The sequence below is a fragment of the Hetaerina americana genome, unplaced genomic scaffold (assembly GCF_022747635.1).
Source record: "Hetaerina americana unplaced genomic scaffold, ioHetAmer1.1.p SCAF_5, whole genome shotgun sequence".
Lineage (NCBI taxonomy): Eukaryota > Metazoa > Arthropoda > Insecta > Odonata > Calopterygidae > Hetaerina > Hetaerina americana.
The window spans coordinates 31,104,767-31,126,350 of NW_027287095.1; the positions used below are offsets into that span (position 1 = coordinate 31,104,767).

The window sequence follows — 21,584 nt, forward strand, 5'->3', positions numbered from 1 at the left end:
TAACAGGGTGCCATCTGATGACAATCGATGAGGCCTTTCCTCCTCCACACCCATCTCTGAGCTTTGAGCCCTATAGTTACCATTATTAATCATTCATTATTTTATGTCTGTCCGTATAATTTAGTTACGGAAAATGATTGGGACTATTTTCTGTTGCCTTCTTCAAGAGTGTTGTTAATGTGGCATCGTCACTTAAATATCATCCCTACTGGGGTTAGGCGCCTTTGCAGCCACATCACTGAAAAATAGACGTTATGTGGACTACCTGTCGTTTGCCTCCTACCCTTTGATCTTTCTGGCATGATTGACTTATCTAGGAAAAAACTTAATTGCCGTTGTCAGTACAACTGTGAGGGTTACAGGTACGGGAAGGTATTAGCCCTTTCACCACAGTTCAGGAAAAGACCACTGAGAAATGAAAGGATATACGCAAATATGTACCCTTTGATGTCTTACGAATTTTTATTTGTAATAGATTTTTGGGATCGATTTCTATGTCAGATCTCACATGTGTACATGTATGTTAGCCACCCAAAGTATTTCTAGTTATATGTCATCCTGCATCTGTTTGATCAGTGAAAAATAAGCGTTCAAGGCTGAGTTTATTTTGTACTGTGACCGTGAGGTAGTTGAAGTACCAAACTACTCCGTTATTCCGTTAGGAATCGTGGGCATTGAAGGATTACGTTTCATGTCATTCTTGGCAAACTCCTCGTGCATAGTTTATAAAGAATGGAGCATGTCCACGTGAACAGCATTCAATGTAGCGTTACTAAATTATTTTTCTTCCCATAATTATCTGCGCCGTGGTGCTGCTTAAGTTACCCATGGGACTTGCTTCTATTTTAATTCATTTAGTATAGGTTTCTTTAAACTATCACTTCTTACGCAAAACCGAAACATTCTCAACTTCTCTTTTCTCCCATTAATGTTAGAATTGAATTGAAACTTGAGATTTTGCCTTGAATCTATTTAGGTGTATCAGTGGTCATTTTCTTCAAAAAACTGGCTCTTAATATTCCTCGATGTCATATACTATTGCGAATGAGTTGCTGTCAGCACTTTGAGGTCTGAAGATGCTCCACTTCGGACTTGAAGATGCTGATTGCAACGCCAACAAAACCGTCGTTTATACAGATGAAAAAACGATGGAGTAACCCAATAATCATGGCGTCAATAAAAATTAAATTTCTCTGAATAGATTTGACACCGTATGACAACACCTGAAGATACCAAAAATTATCGAAACCCTGATCTTCCATGGTTGAACTTAAGTATATTTTTTGTTCTTTATTCAATAATTTGACAGGTTATATTTTTTTAGATACACATGTAATTAGGATATTATGAGGGTAAGATTTTTCTTTCTCTATGAGGGAATCAATGATTCAGGACAACATATGCGATAGCGATATAATGCATTTAACCGTTGCTAATTGATCCTTTACTGAGTTATATAATGGGAAATACGGAAAAGCTGATCCTAGTTCTTCACGCTGCCATAACCAATACAATTTTTGGTTTTGGCTCTCTTTAATCTCTTCTAATCTTTCTCGGGATCGACCCTTAGAGAGTTTGTTTTCGGAGCCACGATGATTGCCTTCTCACGCTTATCGGCACTCCGCTTCGTTTGTTCTTCCTCTGCGTTGACCCTTGATGACACTCCCATTAGGCGCCATCCCTCGTGTCCGTTCCTCTCTCCCTAATCGCCAAATTCTTCACACATCGGAGGGAGGCCCATCGATTGGAAGACAACTGACACTGACCCGGGGAGGTGGAGGGGAGAGGGATAGTGAGCCCAGATTTCTTTGCTTAGTGGGTATAAAGAGCACTAATCGTCTTATCCTGACCCATTTGCCAACGTCTTCTCCTCCTTCCCGTCACTCCACCGTTCTGCCAAAAATGTGTCAGCTTGTCGTATTCTCCTATCCTCCCCTCTTGCCTCGGTCCTTCTAATTCTCTTCCGACAACGTCCTTCGCCAATCTCGTTGTCGGTCACCTTAGAGTAGGCCATAAGTGAGAGGAAAAATGCAGAGCTGCGAGGTCTACCAAAGTTGAGCGTTTAATTATTTTTATTAAGAATTGAAAATACCGTACCAGAGATAGTGGGTTTTTCTTTCTTAAGAATAGAATTGATAAACAAAGGGAAGCCGTTTTAACCATGGTAACGAAATGCCTAATACACCCCCTTTATACTGTTATCGAAGGAAGAAATGACTATCATTCATCTCCCAAATCTCCATCTGTCTACTTGGTCGCCTATTTTATGGAGAGTTCATGAATGTTTTGAAATTATAATAAAGGAGATGAAACCATGTATCAGTTACAATCTTGAACTGAAAAATTATATTTTCTTACTAGTACTTGGAGTTAAACATAGAAAAGAAGAAGAAGACTTTCGGCTAAAGGACAGGCAATTTAGAGCAGAATCTACATCTACATAATACCCCGCAAGCCGCCGCAAGGGCGTGTGGCGGGGGGTGTTAGGTCACCAACCGTAAAAAGGAAAAATACCACATGCAAAAAAAAAACAACACGGAAAATTACACCCACAGCAGCGCACACACTCATGCAAAAATCCCTTCATCCAATACTCATGCAAACACATATACCGAAAAACAACTAAAAAACTGCACCCCATGATGCAGCACGAAAGCCATCCTACAACACGGAAGCCAGGACACAACAAGCAAGAAATTGAAACATCACTACCACATGAAAATACACCACGAAACACTCTACCCCCAAAGAGTCTGTAAAAGGCAGGGAATGCGACCCAACGTTGCAGGTAGCAGGAATTTCCCCCCGCGGAGAGGGACGAGGGATTGAAAGGGAAACTTAAAAACAGATGAACAGAACACGAATGAGGTCATTCGGAAAGAATGGGTTATTATAACAAAACACATAAGGTTAGTGGAAGAGCATGCATTTAAATACAACTAATCATTTTTTAGACGTTGATGGTGGCAAGTGGAATTTTTGCCATCTATAACCCTGCAGTTGCTATCCCGTATTGTCCGTGGGAAGAAGGAGTCCTTGAGTCGGCTAGTTCTGGCATCTATTTCCCGAATTTTATATGCATGATCCAAGTGACCAATGTATGTAGGAGTACGAATAATTTGCGAGACCTCGGTGGTGAAACATGCGGATCTAAATTTATTTAATAATTTCAATCTTGCATTGAATCGTCTCTCAGCCAATGATTCCCACCCCAAATCCATGAGCATTTCGGTGACGCTTTGCGTTTTATCGTAGGAATTTTTTACAAAACGCGCTGCCCGGCGTTGAACCTTCTCAATTTCCCTAATGAGACCTTTTTCACTCGGATCCCACACGCTGCATGCGTATTCTAAATGAGGCCTTACAAGAGCGTGGTAACAACGTTCCTTGACCTTCGAGTCACTTTTGCCGACAACGCGTCTAAAATAAAAATTACAGGTGACTTTAAGAATAATACGGCTGGTTGAAAACACTACGAAAACTGAAGAGTAAAAATAAGTTCATTATATAGTATTGGTGAATGGAACTAGCAGTATGGAGGGTTGTTTTAGCCTTTTCCATCAAATTTTAGGAGTTTTAAGAATAGGTGTAACGCAGCCTCAGGACAAAGGACTGAGTAATAAACTATATTACTCGGTGATTATTATAATATTTTATTTATTAAAAATATTGTTCTGTACGTCATGTGGATGGCGTGAGAAGTTGGACTGTAAAACTGTGTGATGTCTTAACGGTGTGTGATTTTGAAATGGGTATGATGTAGAAAAATGTATGAATTTGGACGGAATGTGATGTTGCACCATGTGCGTTGCATTGTATGGTGTGAACCAGGGCCATATGAGATGGTACAGGTACGGTTTGGAAATTCGAGAATCTTTAAGTGTCATTGTTGTTAAATGTATTTTGTTTCATATACCGGGAACACTAAACAAGTAATGCGCATTCTCTGGGAAAACTAGATTTATTGATTGTAATTGTACAAATGCTTAAAATTCTTCAAAGTACTCTCCCCCTGTATCAATACACTTACTGAGACGCGTCTTCCATGTCTGGGAGGCATCATGAAAGTCGTCGACGGGAATGTCTCTCAGGAACCTTGTAACATGCTTCTGGATGCTATCCACGGCCTCATGCTGTCCTTTCTGCTTTATCTTTGGGGAAACAAAAAAAGTCGCACGGGGCCAAGTCGGGACTAAAAGGGGGCTGGGGGGCCACCGAGCCAGGATGTTGGTAGCGATGCACGTATGGCTGGGGGTATTGTCATGGCCAAGCGAACGCTCCATCGCGCCGTTTTACAAAGTCAAAAAACACTTCACGCGGAGGCACGTCTTTCCGCTCAGACTACTTGGAGCAAACTGGCAGCCGGCTGAGTTGGAAAGGCAGACCCTCCACCAAATTTCCCGACCAATTTTACCGCGCTGCCATGGATAGTCTCGTTAAGATAAAATCATGCGCATTACTTTCACAATAAACCATTTACATATGTTCTTCTGGTGCATTATAAGGGTGCATTGCCTTATTCAGTTATTTAGCTTTAGATCAAATACAGCCAAGCCTTGGACATTTACATTAGATTATGCACATCAAATTACAATGAGGAAAAATACATACTTTTGAGTCCGAGGTAGAAAAGAAATCCACTTCTGAGGGGAGTCAAACTCGCCGACTCTGAACGAACTGGCGTGGAAGTACAGGGTAGCCACTAATGTGATGGAGAATATACCTAATGGAGGGAAAAAGACTAAAGAGAAGTAATAGGGAGAAGGAAAATAATATGCATAAAGCAAGCCGCAAAGGCGTGGAAAGAAGGGATTACGGAGACTTGAAGAGATTAGTTAGTAAGCTTCTGCAGCCCCTTGTTCCAAGCAGAATCCATTTCTTCCGGAAGGTAAACGCTCCCCTCATCGGTCTTTTCTGCCAAGTTTATCCCTATTCCTGGGTACGGCCACGGGTTTTAATAGAGTTTCTTATGCAGCATAATTCCACATCTACGTATTGATTAGTACCCTGGAAACCCCGTAACAATGCCTGGCAGGGTGTGTAAAATTTGGCGAAAGGGATTGGATTAATAGGGGGATATTTTTCTGATACTAAAGGGGTCACTAAAACTGTTGCAATATTTAACCTTGGGTTTCTCAAGATTAATGCATGTCATGTATTTTACCCAAAGAACTTACCTTAAAGTAAGTCATCTGCATCGAGACATGAACCACACACGTATTCACTTCCTGACATAATGCTATACATTTATCAGTAATGTAACTTTGAAGTGTTCGAAAGGGAACTACGAAGGAAAATAATTTCAGATTATAGCTTAGTATCTTCTCATTTTATTGCGGAAAAAAAGTAAATGTGAAAATAGTATTATATGAGGTCTGTTCAAAAAGTATCACGACTTTTTTGTTTTTTCAAAAATTATTTATTTATTCATGAATATTTATTTTGTCCCCTTCAAAGTAATTCCCATTAGATATTATACACTTGTGTCAACGTGTTTTTCAATCCTCGAAGCACTTCAAAAATAACTTTTGTGATCTTCCTTCGATGCAGTCTTTTTCTCGTCAATCGTAGCGTTGCGTCGTCCTTTCATGAGCCTCTTTAGTTTCAGGAGCAAGAAAAAGCCACTCGGGGCCAGATCTAGGGAATACGGTGGCTGCGGCGTCATTAGTGTGTTGTTTTCGGCCAAAATTTCGCGCAAAAGTAGCGATATGTGAGCTGGAACGTTAGCATGGTGCAAAAGCCAATTTTTGTTCTTCCAAAAATCCGGGCGTTTGTGGCGGATTGCTTCGCGCAAATCACGCATAACTTGAAGGTAAAATTCCTTATTTTAACGTTCTACCCTGTGGCAGTAACTCATGATGCACCGCGCCCCTTCAATCGAAGAAAACGGTAAGCAAAACTTTCACATTCGACCGAACTTGGCACGCTTTTTTCGGTCTTTGCTCGTGCTGCAGCTTCCATTGGGATGATTGAGCTTTAGTTTCCACGTCATAGCCATAAACCTATGATTCTTCTCTAGTTATGATCGGAGTTACCTGGAGAAAATTTGGGTTGTGGCGAACAAAGTCCAACACCTCATTAGCAATGTTAATGCGTTGCTGTTTTTGGTCGAAATTGCGCAACTTTGGTATGAATTTCATGGCGACCCGTGTTATACTCAAATGATTGGTAATGGCACAAGCAAATCAATATGCTTAGGCCCTCAGCACTTCTCTAACGGTGATTCGGCGATTGGCCAATTCTATTTTTTTCATTTCATTAATGTTTTCGTCTGTTGTTGACGTGCTCGGGCGTCCGGCACGGTCTTCGTCGTTCATATCTTCTCGGCCCTCTGAGAACATTTTGTACCACCGATAAACGTTCCGTCGGTCCACGGTAGCTTCTCCATTTGCCACAGTCAGCATGCGGAATGCGTCCGCGCAATTAATTTCGTTTTTCACACAAAATTTGATACAGATTATTTGATCCATTTTTTGGAACAGACAAAAATCCAAGACAAGGCAAAACACGTCCAAGCAAAACAGCTGTCAACAATTAACTGAGCATTCTGAATGATCGAACTTTTCGGCATAAGTGAGAGACATAAGTACCAACATAACACCACAAAAAAAATCGACAATCAAATATACGTAACCCGCAAAAATTCAAAATTCGCCTTACTTTTGCAACAGAACGAGGTCTGTTGAAAAAGTATGGTAAATGGTGAAATCAATCTCTGGTACCTGTGTTACTGTAGAAAGCCTCGGAGAAGGCCGAAAGCTCAAACAATTTACAATGTGAGTGTTCTCTATGGGTTATGTGTAACCTGTTTTATTTTGTGTTCTAGTTATATGTATATATATACACACACACACGTATAAACATATATATATATATATATATATATATATATATATATTCATATAATATAATATATATAGTATAAACATACATATATATACATATATTATTTATTAGTTATAATTCATATCTAATGTACATTCATCAAACTAATGAAAATATATGTAAATGTTTATGGAAGTATGTATACGCAATCCGTTGGAGTCCCATAGGTTCTAATTGAAGCTTAGGCTGAAATTTCTCTTCCAGCTCGAATCCTTCCTCTCAGTTGAAGTTTACAGGACGCCTGATGATTACGATGGCTTCCCATATAAGCAATCTAGCCAAAGCCAACGGATGCAACGGTAACATCCCAGAGGAAATAGACTGCACTGCACGAAGGGTTTACCTGGTAGGGGAATCGAATCGTGCACTGAATCGAGCCAATCCTAGGATTGTTGATTGAATACGATTTTCGCCAGTGCCTGGTTGTTGCACCTGAGTCGATGTTAGGTAATAACAATAGTTAGGTTTGAATTGACGAAGAAAGCCATCCTTCCACCAATTATAATGTATCATCTGGCCAAAGAAGAAACGAGAAACCAGCTTGATTAAAATATATTATTTTCGAATTTATCAATTGTTATGACTGTTATTCTTCATATCTATGCAAACTTGAAATTGTATTCAAGTTTGAATCAAAATGTAATCAAAAGGGATTGAATTCGGCGTTTGAATTTCTTCAATGATTACCCCAACAGTCTTTTTTATTTATGATTTTTAGGACTAGTTAACTGATCCAATTATGCACTTTACCATGAAATATTTCATGAATTGGGGAAATTTCGTTTATTCCTCTGGGCAGGTTCAAAAATGATTTGGTAATATAACGCAAATATGAAACGCGTAGTCTAACAGGTAGTGGTAGGTTTCAAACATTTCGTACAAATTATTATGCATCTTTGTGATTAATGCGATCCATCAAAATAATATAAAAATCCTGGCCGTGTATTTTCTTCTTTAGATATTTACATTTTATAACTTTTAGATGCTATTCACACCGCTGATTCTTGTCTTCCATCATCCGCACTTACCTACCATTATTATTCTAATAACAACCCTTTAACTTTCTGACACATCCCAGTTCACTTCTTATACCTTCTAGTTTCTTCAATGACTTTCCTTAACTTCACTTTATCTACCGTACTTATATTTTAGTTTTCCTTCCTCTCCATTTAACCATATTTTCCACTACGCGTGCGCATATATCTGAATATGTAGAAAGCCTCCTCTCAGGGTGTAGCCTTTTTCCTCATTGGATATTTTCTGAGCCATGCAGCACTATACTCCATATTATGGCGCAGAATTAATACGAGTTCTTTAAAATGCTCACTAAGACTTAAGGTCATAAATTCGTTTTCTGTTGATGCTTCGTTACACCTGTTCAATATCTTTCCCCTTGCCAATATTTCTCTCCATTTTACCCAAGTATAAAACCCACGTTTGTCCTCGCTGATGCACTTCCACGTTAGCTGTAGATGGTGAGACTGTCAAATTGATAAGAAAACCACGAACTCTACACTGTTCCTCCCTATTCCTTCATATATTTCTCTTTCGCCTCCTCCCCTTGCCCTTTTCCCCACCCTCATGCTCTCAGCCGAGGTTGGGTTAACTGGGCCAAGTTGTGTGACACATGTTGGCCCATTTTTTCTCCCCCACTCCTAGGTATCACGAATCCCGGGCGTAGGAAATGGCGCAGGGGTTCCGCATTACCTGTTTTTAAATGCGAGAGGTACGTGGGGGAGGGATGGTGAAGGGAGTAAAGAGGCATGGAGGGAGGAGCATTGAGAAAGGGGGAAGAGGGAGGGAGACGGGTCGAGTTTTCACAAACAAATGAAATCGCTGCGGGATGCCGTTGCGTTGTATTTCGGCCGGAATGCGAAGGGGCGGGAGGGTGATGGGGTGGGGGAGGATTGTCGGAGATAAAAATGGAAATGAAATGTAGGAGCGATGGAGGAGGAGGGATCGAGGGTGGGTAAGGTGGACGAGCTTGGAAGAAAGGCAGAGATGGAAAAAGATTTGGTGTGGAAAGAAAGAAATACACCGAATTTCAAAGAGATGGGTTCCTTTTTGACTCTGTTTTAAGTTATTTATTGCCGTTCATTTGAACTGACTCATCAGAGATTTTCCGTGGAGTTTCAATACTTTTTCGTGATTGATTAGGGTCAATAATATCGGTTGTTCACTGGTTCCATGCATTTATTGTGAAAGTTAAACGTAAAAAAATGTTACTAAAAGATTTAATGAACTTTCAATGTTTAATTCACGAAATTTTCCACATTACAAATTATGGCATGCTGTCCTGGGTAGCTAGGTGCGCAGCACCTTTAAGAGTTTTAATATTGCGTATGGCATTAGGATCGTAGTTGCACGAAGAATTAGATTTTTAAGTAATAAGAGAGCGCATACCTATTAATTCAATAATGTTTTCTTAGTAGAGTTGTGATTCTCGAGAGTAAGGAGATTTCCTATGGCATTGAAGACGCGTTTTAGATATTTTTTAATGACTTTTTCCGATTTCGTAATGATTAAATACGTACTCTATTTATCCTAAGCCAATTTACGGTAATATATTTGCATTTATAACGAATTTAACCATTTTTTATGTTTCCTTCCTTTTTGCAAGTTACAATTGAAAACATTAGTTCTAGGTATTCATTCCACATCATTCAACCACTCATGGTAGAAATGGAAATTTGAGCTTTTTAGGCAAAATTGCAAAGGTAGCAAAACTATAACGATAACCAAGTGTACGCTAAGATATATAATCACATATTTTCCCGCTGATAAATTTTAAACTGCACTCACTGGCCGACGCAAAACTTGTGGCATCAGTGCTGGGGTGTCGTTAAAAAACGTTGTAGCTCTAATGAATTGTATGTCCTGCATGAGTAGAATGTTAGAATGATTTAATGATTCCGTTGCATGTGAGATCGTCCTTTTAACTAGTTCTTATTTGTCTACTTAATTGTGAGTGAGCTAGTTTCAAACAGTGCAACATCCGTATATTGTATAAGAGACATTGTATGCATGATATCGGGTCGCCCCCCCTTCCTCCTGTCCTTTCGGGGGATCACAGGGTGTCATGTGTTTGTGGAAATATTGGAGTAGGTAGCGTACGGCTGGTGACCTAACCCTCCCTGCCACACGTCCATGCGACGGCTTGCGGAGTAGTGAATAGCTAGATAGATCGGTAGAATTCCGTCCCGGCTTCGTTGCTGTTCTGTGATGCAACGGTTATTTTGAATCGAGTTAACGGTGGCTGGTGATAGCAACGGAGAACATAAGAATAGCAATTACTGCTAATATGAAACTTTCAGGCTTTTCTCTTGCGAAAACGAGTCATGTTTTTCGAGTACTTCGCATTATATTTTGCACTTAGCTCTGCATCATAAATTTTTTCAAAAAGTGGCTCATGAAATGCAGAGGCATAATGGATACAGAAGGTAAAAGATTAAGCCTAATAATATTGTAGCCACTGGAAATCTAGACAAATAGGGGTATACAGATTGCTGTACATTGCGCTGTTGTGGAGTGAGTGGATATTTTTGTCACTGATTTCAACGGGATATTTGAAATTTTTTCGGAAGTGTAAGAGTTGGTAATTATTATCCGTTCGGTCCGACTGTTCAACTTTCAAAGGTAGAAGATGGAAATCCTATGAGTAAGTTGAGTGAATAAAATCGTCGATTAGTCTTGCCAGTCCTTTTTTATCGTTTTTCCGATTTTGGGCGCAATGGATTTCGCTCGCCCGAGACATTTTCCTTCGAGGAATCCGGCTGTAAACATTTTTTAGCTAAGAATTTCGTTCTTTCCGATAAACATGAGACGATTATAACTCTTAAAATATTGGCACGCTTGAAACTTATTGGTAAACTCTTCAATATTGATTGAGGGTGATTTATCAACCAACGATCGAAAACGAAAACTATGTGCAGCCATTTTACATTGTAATGCAGATCTTTTACTGCCGTGACTATTAATTTGGAATGCTTTAAAGATTCATGCTTTAAATTTTTGTGAGACATTGATTAAAATATGAAAAAGTAGTTTGTCAAGAAAAAATATTTCTATTGGTAAATAGTAAACTCTGATGCAATTTATTTGTATATATTTTTTCGCTACTTTACTCATTTGAGATAGGTTTCGTGGAAGAAACTGGACCCCATATTAGCTTCATAATAGCTTTAAATAAACAATACATAAATCAAAAGTTTAGATCCCTGCTCATGAAAATTGGAACGTGGTTATTATAGAAATTAAACAGTCAAATTGCCATCCCTATTATCCTTGCCACTTTAGGTGCATCGTAAGCGTTACTCATTCCTAACCGTAATTATTTTGATAAAACAAACGTAAGCAAGCAGCACAGGGTCCATATCATAGGTGGTATTAAAAAATGTGACTTAAGGATATGATTCGCATTCCAGGACAACTCAATCCGCCGGCCGGCAAGGACTACATTTTCGAACGATATGCATAGGCAAAAATCGGATACTCGACTCGAGCAAGATTGGATGGCTTTGTCATCAAAATATCGACGAAACCAAGCTCAGAAAGCAAATTTGCGTATTTCCAAAGCATGTTAGCACAAGAAGTAAAAATCAAATCCTTGAAAAAACACTAGTTGAACGAATTTCTAGGAGTCTCATCGGTACCAATACACGAACTGCATGCTTCTTCCCCATTATATGATCTTAAACATTCACCTGTTTGCTCGAGTTTTAGCGTTACTAATTCAGTTGAGATGAAACTTTTAGAGATGTGGACCGAAAGTATCAAGCATTTTATGAATGGATAAATACTATCAGATAGAGACAAACGCAGGCACGTTACGGACATAAATAGCTTTAGCAGGTATGAAGTGATGAAATTTGGAAAATATGGAATTCCGTCTATTTTAGACCGTAAGACCAGTTCAGTTTTCACCTCCTCCTCCTTACCACCCCTCCTTTATTCTCTCTCCCTATGCAGAATCTCAAGCGCGAGTTCGCACAACTTGCTCGCCGTCTCACTCCTCCGCCATTGTTGCATCAGCCGTGCTTGCACGCCTCACGCGCAACGCTTCACGCTTCCGGGATATCGGTGGGGGGAAGGGAGGGGAGAGCGGAGTGGCAAGGAGGGTGGAATCAGGCTGGATCATTCCCTACTATTTGAGCGCGCGGGGGCATTCCGGGCGCGCACCTCGTGACCTGATTCTCGCGTTGCGTCGCCTCGCTCGTGGGGCAAAGAGAGCGTTTTTAATGCATGCCATTTTTCAATCGCGCGAAACTCGGCACGGTGGTACCGTCGCGTCGGCTGCATCCGCCGCGGCGTGAAATGGCCGGCGTGGAGGCCGGACAGCCGTAATAAAGAGGAGAACACATTCCATCTCTCGCCCGGCGGCTTACGATCGACTCGGTGATTGAGGCCTTCTGATCCCTCATCCCCACCCCCCTGATTCCTTGTTTTACTGTTCGGCCCCGAAATTCTCCTCGATCCTCGAGGATCTGCCCTCTCCGACTACGCAGTTGGCTTTTCATTCGTTTTGCGAGGCCGAGGACCAATCAAATCCGCCTTCGCCCCGTTCTCCTTAGGATGAGAAACTTGAGGAATTAAAATTGAACCACTGCTCGAGTTACGACATAGGACTGATGATAGTGACAGCCATGGATGCCATCTCCCGGCATTGGGACCTTAAAATCCTGGGATCCTCGTCATGTAATTATTTCACTAAACCCTCTCGTAAACCATTTAAACGACTTTTTCATTCGAGATATACATTAAAAGAGTTGAAGATTGAAATATTTTAACGGTGCTGCATAAAAGAGGATTTTAACGAGAGAAACTAGTGATTCCCGCCATTAAACAATCGTGCCGTGTGTACGAACTTGAAGCATCGTAAACCTGTTCCTTTTTTTATATAGCAGGAGCAGTAGTAACTCGGCACGTGTTTCCTGGAAGCTTATATCCATGATGTAGTTTTGTTTGTTATAGGTGACAAAATAGATTAGGTATTTTTAGAAAGCAACGATTGAATCAATTAATATCGGATCTTAAAAATGACATGTTTATATTACCATAAATTCTATTGATCAAAACTCCGATAAGTATTAAAGGAGAATATTTGATTCGATTTTCTTTTTCTCCAGATGTGAAAAATGTAACTAAAAGTTCATAATATTTTTGAGAAAATCAATTGATATTGAAACCATACTATGGACGTTTTGCCATCCTATGAACATATAATTATGCGCACAGTATCCTTAGAATTGTGATAATAAAATAAATTTTACCCATCTAAGGTGAAACTACACGTAACTGTAATTAATTTAATTACTAGTTATGGCGTAGTCCACTGCACGAAGTTTTACAATTTTTGCCGTTGTGTTTTGGTACCCTCATTCGTGCATGCAAAAATTGTTTTCTGGACACGAAATCCCAACTGAAGTCGCTCGAAAATTTACAGTTACCTCGCATTTAGATCAGAGAAACCGATTATGATCCAAACCAAACCGAGTTTGATCAAAATATATCCATCGCAAGTGATTTTTACCTAGACATATTTAAGATTTTTTTGCGATTTCCTCTAATAAAACCAATTTGTAATTTTCAAACCTTATATTTTAAAACGATGTGTGAAATAATTTTCTCTAGTTTTTAAAACATATTTTCCGTAAAACTATATATACTTCTTTAGAAAATTTGAGTTTCGTTTCGTTTAAATTTCCATTAACTATCTTCTCTCTTCAAATAGAGTGCTGTTAATGGAGAGTGGTATCTAAATGAAAATTTCTCTACTTCTTCTATGATGCTATATTTTCATAAATTATGCGATTCAAACGGCACTTTAATTAATCGTAACGCTTAATTTAAATCATCCAAAAGAATATTCACGAAACACATTCCCAAGAAAATTTGTGTGGACAGTTAATTTTGTCATTTATTATCCATGACTAGTAAACAGTATTTATTCTTTTGCTAGTAGAGTAAGCAATTGTTGATCGAATAAAAATATTGTATGTACCCGAGTTGCAAATGAGTGTTTCTTCTTGAAGTTGGAATGTACACGCATGACTTCAAGCAAAAGCAAAAATATCGAATAGTTATAAGATGAAATGGAATGCATTTTCCAGTGTATCAAAATACAAGAGAAATCTTCTTGGAGGAAATTATGGTGGCAATCATCATGACGGAAATAATGCCTCTTCTTGGCAAAAATACTGTTTCAGGAAAACCTTTAAAATATTTGCCGATTAATTACCTGATTACATTTCGTGAACATAGTAGGGGCATACAGGTTGGTAAATTACGACTAACTGCTAACTAATTTTTATTAAAATAAATGCACGACACGTGTATAAAAAAACCGTAAATACAGTAACCAACCCGAAGGTCGGTTTGGTAGGTGATGGTAGAGTTCACCCAGTACTAAGGCCTATACGGCATGTGAAATTCACACATCAGGGTAGGGGGACCAGTTCCTTTCCCTGTGCCGGTTATGGTTTCCCAGGAAGACCTGGTACCCGAAAAATCACATAGCTTGGGTGGAGCTGCAGGTGCCCAGAGTGCCTTGCCCGGGAATCGAACCCGGGCCTTCCGGTCAGTAATCCAACGCTTTACCCAAGGTCATTTGGTTTTTGAGCGTGAATTGTTAGTATAGCGTATCTATTCAACATACTGAGGGTGAATACTTACGTAGGTCATCTCTTACGTCCTTGCGCATTATTTTGATGGGAGGGGACCACAACGGACCTATTGCCAAAACAAATAATAGATATGATTCATTTTGAGATAAGGTTGGACAAAATAAATCGAATTATTTTTCATAATTAATATAATATATGTTGGAAGGAAAAATAATCAGATTAGTGTTTCAGGATATTAATATATGTATCGAATAAACAATTATAGAACTGCACGATATAAAATAAAAATCTTGAATATTGGAAATGGCTCTCTATGGATTTCTATACTTAATTTACGTATTCATGAGCTTAGTTTCTTTTAATGGGGAGTTGCAACTTTTTTTATTGAAATGTTAAATCGGTGGAAATCATTTGGGCTTTTGAGATGATGGTGTATTTACCAGAAACAGACAGTCAGCGTTTTCGCTTATATTATTTGCATAGGTTAAATTGGTTCGGAGTATCTACAATTATCTCACAATTTCTCTCGCTTGTGATGGATTCGAATAAAGTCCATGCTATTTTAATCTTCTCCATCTGTGTTAGCCTTTTTACCGAAATAAATATGTCTTGGTTTACCTTTTTAGGTATTTATAAAGACGTCTTAATTATTTTCTTCCATTAAGTCGTACTTGGCTGATATGATAAACGTTTAACGCAGCTATTGGTAAGGCTATGTCAGAAAATGTCCAACGACGATTGCGCCTGAAAAAGTAATTCTTTTATTGTTTTTAAGGGCTTAAAAGTTCATTTGGTGATCAATGACGAATTTTGCCATCTATTCCGCGGCAATTTATTTAGAAAATGCTGTAAGGTTTGTTTTTAAGATCAGCAGATATATTTGCGACCATATACCTCTCTTTTATGGGAACACAGCGTGAGTATTCCGCGAGGCTGAAACAGACAAATCCCACTTTATTTTTTCCTTTATCTGCAGTACTTTATACATCAGCGTCAGCAAATTTAACAACGTTGAACCTTCTACGAAAATGCCTCTGATTGTCAAAGAGGCAGGTGGTCTCACCAAAATTGTAAATACCTAAGTGTGCATATAATTCGCTCCATACTACTCACTGGTGATCCGAAGGGGAAAGTTTAATTGCCGCCGTAACGTCGTCGAGAGAATTGAGATAGTGTGGTGACAACCCCTGAAAAACTGAGGCATTACGTATTTACATAAACTATTCTCAATTAATCAAGTATTTTACCACGATTCAATACTTGTTCCTGGGTATTGCAATCATTTGTGCTACAGCCCGTATGCTTAACAAGAATTTTTCTCTTCCAAAGTATCTTTTCGTTTACAGCTTTTGCTATCCATTTTTTAAGATGCAGGTGTACACCTCTCATCTGATTCATTCATCCTCATGTCGTCAGAGTTTTATCACCTATTTTATGGCATTTCTTCTTTTTCGTCCTATTTAAAGCTCCTGCATTTCCGTTTTATAACTGTGCTCACTCTCTTATCGTCTTCAACTTGGCATCCCAATCCTTGAGCACTAAATTATGATTATAATCTACATCCACTGCCGAAATTGATGATGCTTTTCGTAATTATGCTCCTATATTCCTAGCCATGATGTTATCTACCTGTATCTTCCGGCTATTAAGAATTTTAATTACTCCATATCTACGCAATTAAGGACACATTCGCCGATTTAAATGCTAACTTTTTTCCATAGTGATTTTATGCAAAACTTCATCACATGACCCAATTTTCACAATTTTTAAGATATAGAGCGTTATGAAATATGCTAGGTGCTACTGAATGAGCAGCTTCCATCGCTAGCGTAACAAAGTAATCGGTAAAGGTACGGCGAATATAGCGCCGGTAATTTTCGAGTTTTCCCCTAAAGTGCAAATTTAAACAGATAATGACTAAGTTTGCGTCATACTAGAATAGTAATGTGCAGAAGATGAATAAGTAGCGTATTTAGTGCCTCTCTTATATAGGCATTTTAATTGAAATCGGCACAAAATGTAATAATCCCAATGCCCGAAGATTTAGAATTTTAATTATAGCGTTATTATTAGAACTGTTAGCGGAGTTATTAATCTGATGACATTTAGTTCTAACCATGTAAGTTTGACGTTTTCAATTTTAAAATGAATTTTATGCAATATTTTAAATACAAAAATAGGTATACTTGCGTAACGTTCCATGTATTTTTGAGTAACGCGTCAAATTATTAAAATGTTCTTAAAATTATCTATTAAATGAACCTTTATTTATGTGCTAATGCTATTAATAATACTTTGGCTGTAGTGCTTTTCATAGCATGGATTTCTGTTTACCATTATTCGTAAAATGCTTCGTAATTTCCATAGTAAACTTTTTCACCTTCCCCAACCTGATAATTATATCTACAAAAATATTTTCTTCCTTCATAAGCACAGCTAAGCATAAGTTAAAAGTAATAGATTTTATTCCCAGCTGCGGTGGTGCTTATTACAAACGGTATCACTGGAATAAGTGAACTTTGCCAGATTAAAAAGGACTTCTCACAAGCATAGAGGTAAAGGATAAACGCTAAGCCCCTCCAATAGTATCCTTACGTCTGTTAATTGGGAAAATAAAAATGTGTCATGTACTTTTATTTATTAAAGCGCGAACTTGGATATTGGAAATTATTAATTCTGCAGCCGAAATGAAATAAATTAATTTTTCATTATTTCTCTTTTAAATGGGAGGCACGATGATGATCCCATTGCCATTGGGAGATGAGATCAACATCGTTTCACATAAATATGGCAAAAAATGTTTTTGTGCTTATATTCGTGTAGAATGAGAGTTCACTGTAAAATATTGTACGAAAATTGTATTAATTAGTATGTGTGTTTGTCATTATATAATTATCTTATTACATGGCAGATACATGATAAAATTATATTTTTATAACTATCTGTGTTTTTAATTATTCTACAGGATTTTTTCATGCCAACGATTGTCTTGGGAGTTGCAACCTCGATTGGATTTTCCGCGGATATTGACTCATAAGGGCCACTTCACTGGGGATGTTATTACCTGGAAATATGGTATGTATCAATTATATTTTTCAGTGGTTCATTTTTCCTAATATTAAGTTAAACGGAGCCTGTAATTATTAAATGTTGCTGTAAGTTTTATGGAAAACAATTAGCTCTTTTGTTGATTAAGTACTCGTCCTTCCATTTCCGTCGTCCGGGTGCGGATTTATACAAGTCATCATCTACCGGTTGAGATCAACTTCAAAGTAGGTCTGTTGGTAGGTCATATGGTAGGTGAACTATGACCTTTTTGTACGCCTCCGCTCTCTCCGTATTGAGAGGTCATACCAAGCGAAGAATGGGGTGTCCATGCATGATACCTGCGTGTGAATCCCCTGCCTGGGGTTGATATTTTATGAAAAGGTAGCCCACCTTCCAGCTCATCGATCCCTTACTCGGCTTCCATGTTATCGCGTGATCGACTTTTGAATTCTCTTACTGTCAGCAGCAATCCACTGTGTTGCAACACTGATGGGGGCGTTAATGTGTGCTCTTGCTCTTTTTTTGACGGAATTAGTGTTCTCTTCGCTTGACATACCAATGAAGTCGTGGTTAAATATTGCAGAAATAGCTCTATGGCGCATGAATGGGCTGTCTTTTTGTGCCAATGACGTTATCATTTCAAGCTCAATAATTTTAGCAAATTACATTTGGAATGATTTTAACATAATATAATTTAGATTAAATGTAGGGAAACGCCATCAGCAGCTTGCTGCAACAGTCAACTACGCTCTATTTATCCCACTGGAATAGGAAAAGGGGAGGAGGGTGTCACCTAAGTGCCCTAATTTTGAAAAAATTTTTCCCAAATTTCTTTGCTTTTTTAGTTTAAATATTTTCCTTTTCATTAAAACTGAAAAATTTTTATTTAAAAATGTACGGTGTTTCAAAAATATCTGCTTACGCCGTCCTTTACGTCGATTCTTTGTGGTAAAGAAATTATAAAAAGAATCTCGAATGAATTTATGCAAGGAAATTTACTCTTTTTTACTAATCTCTACTATGTTGCCCTATCCTTGCGTAATTATCTCCCCTTTGTCAAAGTCATGCATTGTGTTAAACTCGGTCTCAATTACCTAAAACCTCGAATATTCCTAGACTTGAAAGTCTATTCAACCGGTCACCACTTCCTCTCAAACAATTCACTTCTCTCATATATCTGTTTGGTAATTCTACTCTTAAGTTATTTATTTTCCTGGCTCTTCTATTCGCATGACTAAATCAGCTAAGTACACTTCTCTCATTCCCCCGTTCGAGTTAGTCAGGTGGATACCACAATTGCCTGCTAACTCAAAGGTTGCGGGTTCGAGTCTTGTCGGCTCGAATGTTGTCAACTTCGGTGGCTCAACCCTAGGAAATCTGATATATCAAGGCCTTATTGGGATCTCAAGGGTCTCAAGGACTACCAGAGTTGTTCAGAGGGTAAAAATTGTTTGTCAATAACTGAAATGTCCAATTCACAATATTTGATAACTTTTACCCTCACCTCATCAATCCTATTTTTATCACATTAATTCTCAAATACCGCATTTCGTCGAATATTATGATGGCATACGCAAGATTCCCTTCCAATATCTTGAGAAGTACAATTTTATGCACTGTTAATTTTGCTACCTTAGACACTTAGATTATTTTATGTATTCCACATACTATTAGTTAATTTTCTTTGCATTTTAAATCTTTTATTATCTCTTCATACGTTTTACCATCTTCCGAAAACCTTATGCTATGATGTATAAAACCATCCACTTATTGAAATATTTTGCCGTTTACCCTTACCATGAATTTTCTGTATCAAAGTTGATCACTTTTGTTTGGACACATTTACCTTTGATTATATTCTCTCTGTTGCCTACTGAAACTATTCAGAGTGCTTTATATAAATAAAAGTCTCTCTATCAGCAATACCGCAAACTGCTAACTATTGAATGTGAAAGAAAAATGACACATATGTTTTGAATTATTTTCTTAATAGAGAAATACTGATACTGGTTGTGATTATTCCGTCTCATGAATGTTTTCCACTGTTTCTGCCGATATTTGGAGAATTTAAAACAGTACTGTCAACACATTTCTGTGTTTAGAGTAATGCAATAGAAATTTTTTCTGACTTTTTTTTTTTTTTTTAAAGTAATCTACCGGTTAAGGTAGGTTTTTGGACTGACACAACTACCAAACAAATATTTTATTACTCCTAACAAAACACAAAATCAATCATCCTACTCTATATCAGGTCCCTCTTCATCTCTGAGTACTTCCTTCCTCCCTTCATCCCGTCCAACAACCCTATCCTGTTCCTTCCCTTTCCTCTTTTGCCCAACATTCTACCCTCTATCACAGTCTTCAACATCCCACTGCCGGTCAACACCCCCTTCATCCACTTTTCCTGCCTCCATAGGATTGCTCCCAACAAACCCCTCTCTTCGCCCACCATACCAAGTACTTCCTCATTTGTTTTCTTCTCTGTCCATTTCACCTTCTCCATTCTTCTCCACACCCACATTTCAAAAGCCTCCAATCTACGTCTATCCTCCTGCTTCAATGACCACGTTTCCGCTCCGTACATAGCTACGCTCCATATCAAAGTTTTTACGAGTCTTTTCTTAACATCCTTACTCAAAGTCCCTGTCATCAACTCCCTCCTCCTTGTGAAAGCCTCTTTGCCTTGCGCAATTCTTCTCCTTACGTCCCTACTACTTTGACCGTGTTGGGCCAAAACACTACCGAGATACGTAAACTGTTCTACCTGCTCTAGCTTTTGCCCTCCTATTTTAATGTTAAGCTTGGCCTTTTTCTTTCTAGAAAATCGCATAACCTTTGTTTTATTAATATTGATTCTCATCCCATACCTGTCGCACTGAATTTCCAATTCACTAAGCAATGCTTGCAGCCCCTTGGCTGACTGACAAACTAAAGCTTGGTCATCAGCAAACCTAACTGATTTTACGAATTCCCCGCCCACTTTCATTCCTACCTCGAGTTCTTCCCATGCCTCTTTGATCATTTCTTCTGCGTACAGGTTGAACAGCAACGGTGATAATGGGCAACCCTGCCTTACACCCCTTCCTAACACTGCCCATCCTGACTCCCCGTTTCCCACCCTCACCTGAGCAGTCTGAGACATGTACAGGTTGCGGATTAGCCTCCTTTCCCTCCAATCTATTCCTATTTTCTGCAATATACTCATTAGTTTTTCCCAATTTACTCTATCAAACGCTTTTTCGAAATCTACGAAACAGGCAAATACCTCCTGGTTGTGTTCTATATTCCTCTCGATTAATAATCTCATTACTGCAATGGCATCACGCGTACCTCTCCCCTTCCTAAACCCAAACTGATCATCCCCTAAGTAATCATTTGCCCTACTCTCTATCCTTTTGTTTATGATCCTTAGAACAACCTTAGCTGCGTGGGATATCAAACTAATTGTCCTATAGTCCTCACATGACGTGGCCTTTACCTTTTTCGGAATAGGAACTAAAACTGATCTCACAAAGTCTTCCGGCCAGATTCCCTCCTCATAAATACTACGGATCAGCCCATATAGCCTCTTCCTCCCACATTTTCCCAAGCATTTCAAAAGTTCCACGGGAATGTTATCTACCCCCACGGCCTTATTTAGTTTCATCTCCCTTAATGCCCTTTCTATCTCATTGTCTAGTATGCCTGGACCTAAGCTGTCTTCCTCTACGTCATGTTCCTTTTCAATGTCTAACTTTGTTGGTCTAAGCTCTTTACTATACAGGTCTTCTACATATTCCTTCCATCTCTCTTGGATCTTTCCTGCGTCAACTATTACCTTACCGGCCTTATCTCTAACTGCTATCGTTGATCTCCCTTTCTTACTTCCCGATAAAGATTTAACTATGCTGTAAAGCGCACCGATTTCCCCCTTCCTCTGCAGACTTTCCATATTCTCGCACTGCATCTTCCACCATGCTTCCTTTGCTTTATTTGTTGCCCGCCTCAATTTATTGTTCAATTCTTTGTACTTCATTTTGCCTAATTCTG

General features: G+C 38.7%; 1 protein-coding gene across 1 annotated transcript in view; it reads left to right on the plus strand.

Moving 5' to 3' along the window:
- The window catches only part of LOC139694062 (uncharacterized), a 302,149-nt gene that overhangs the window by 92,385 nt on the left and 188,180 nt on the right, over positions 1-21,584 (plus strand). Inside the window, exon 3 of the mRNA XM_071592483.1 lies at positions 17,473-17,582. Coding sequence (XP_071448584.1) covers positions 17,473-17,544 — 72 coding nt within the window. The 3' untranslated portion in view covers positions 17,545-17,582. The remainder of the gene's footprint in view (positions 1-17,472; positions 17,583-21,584) is intronic.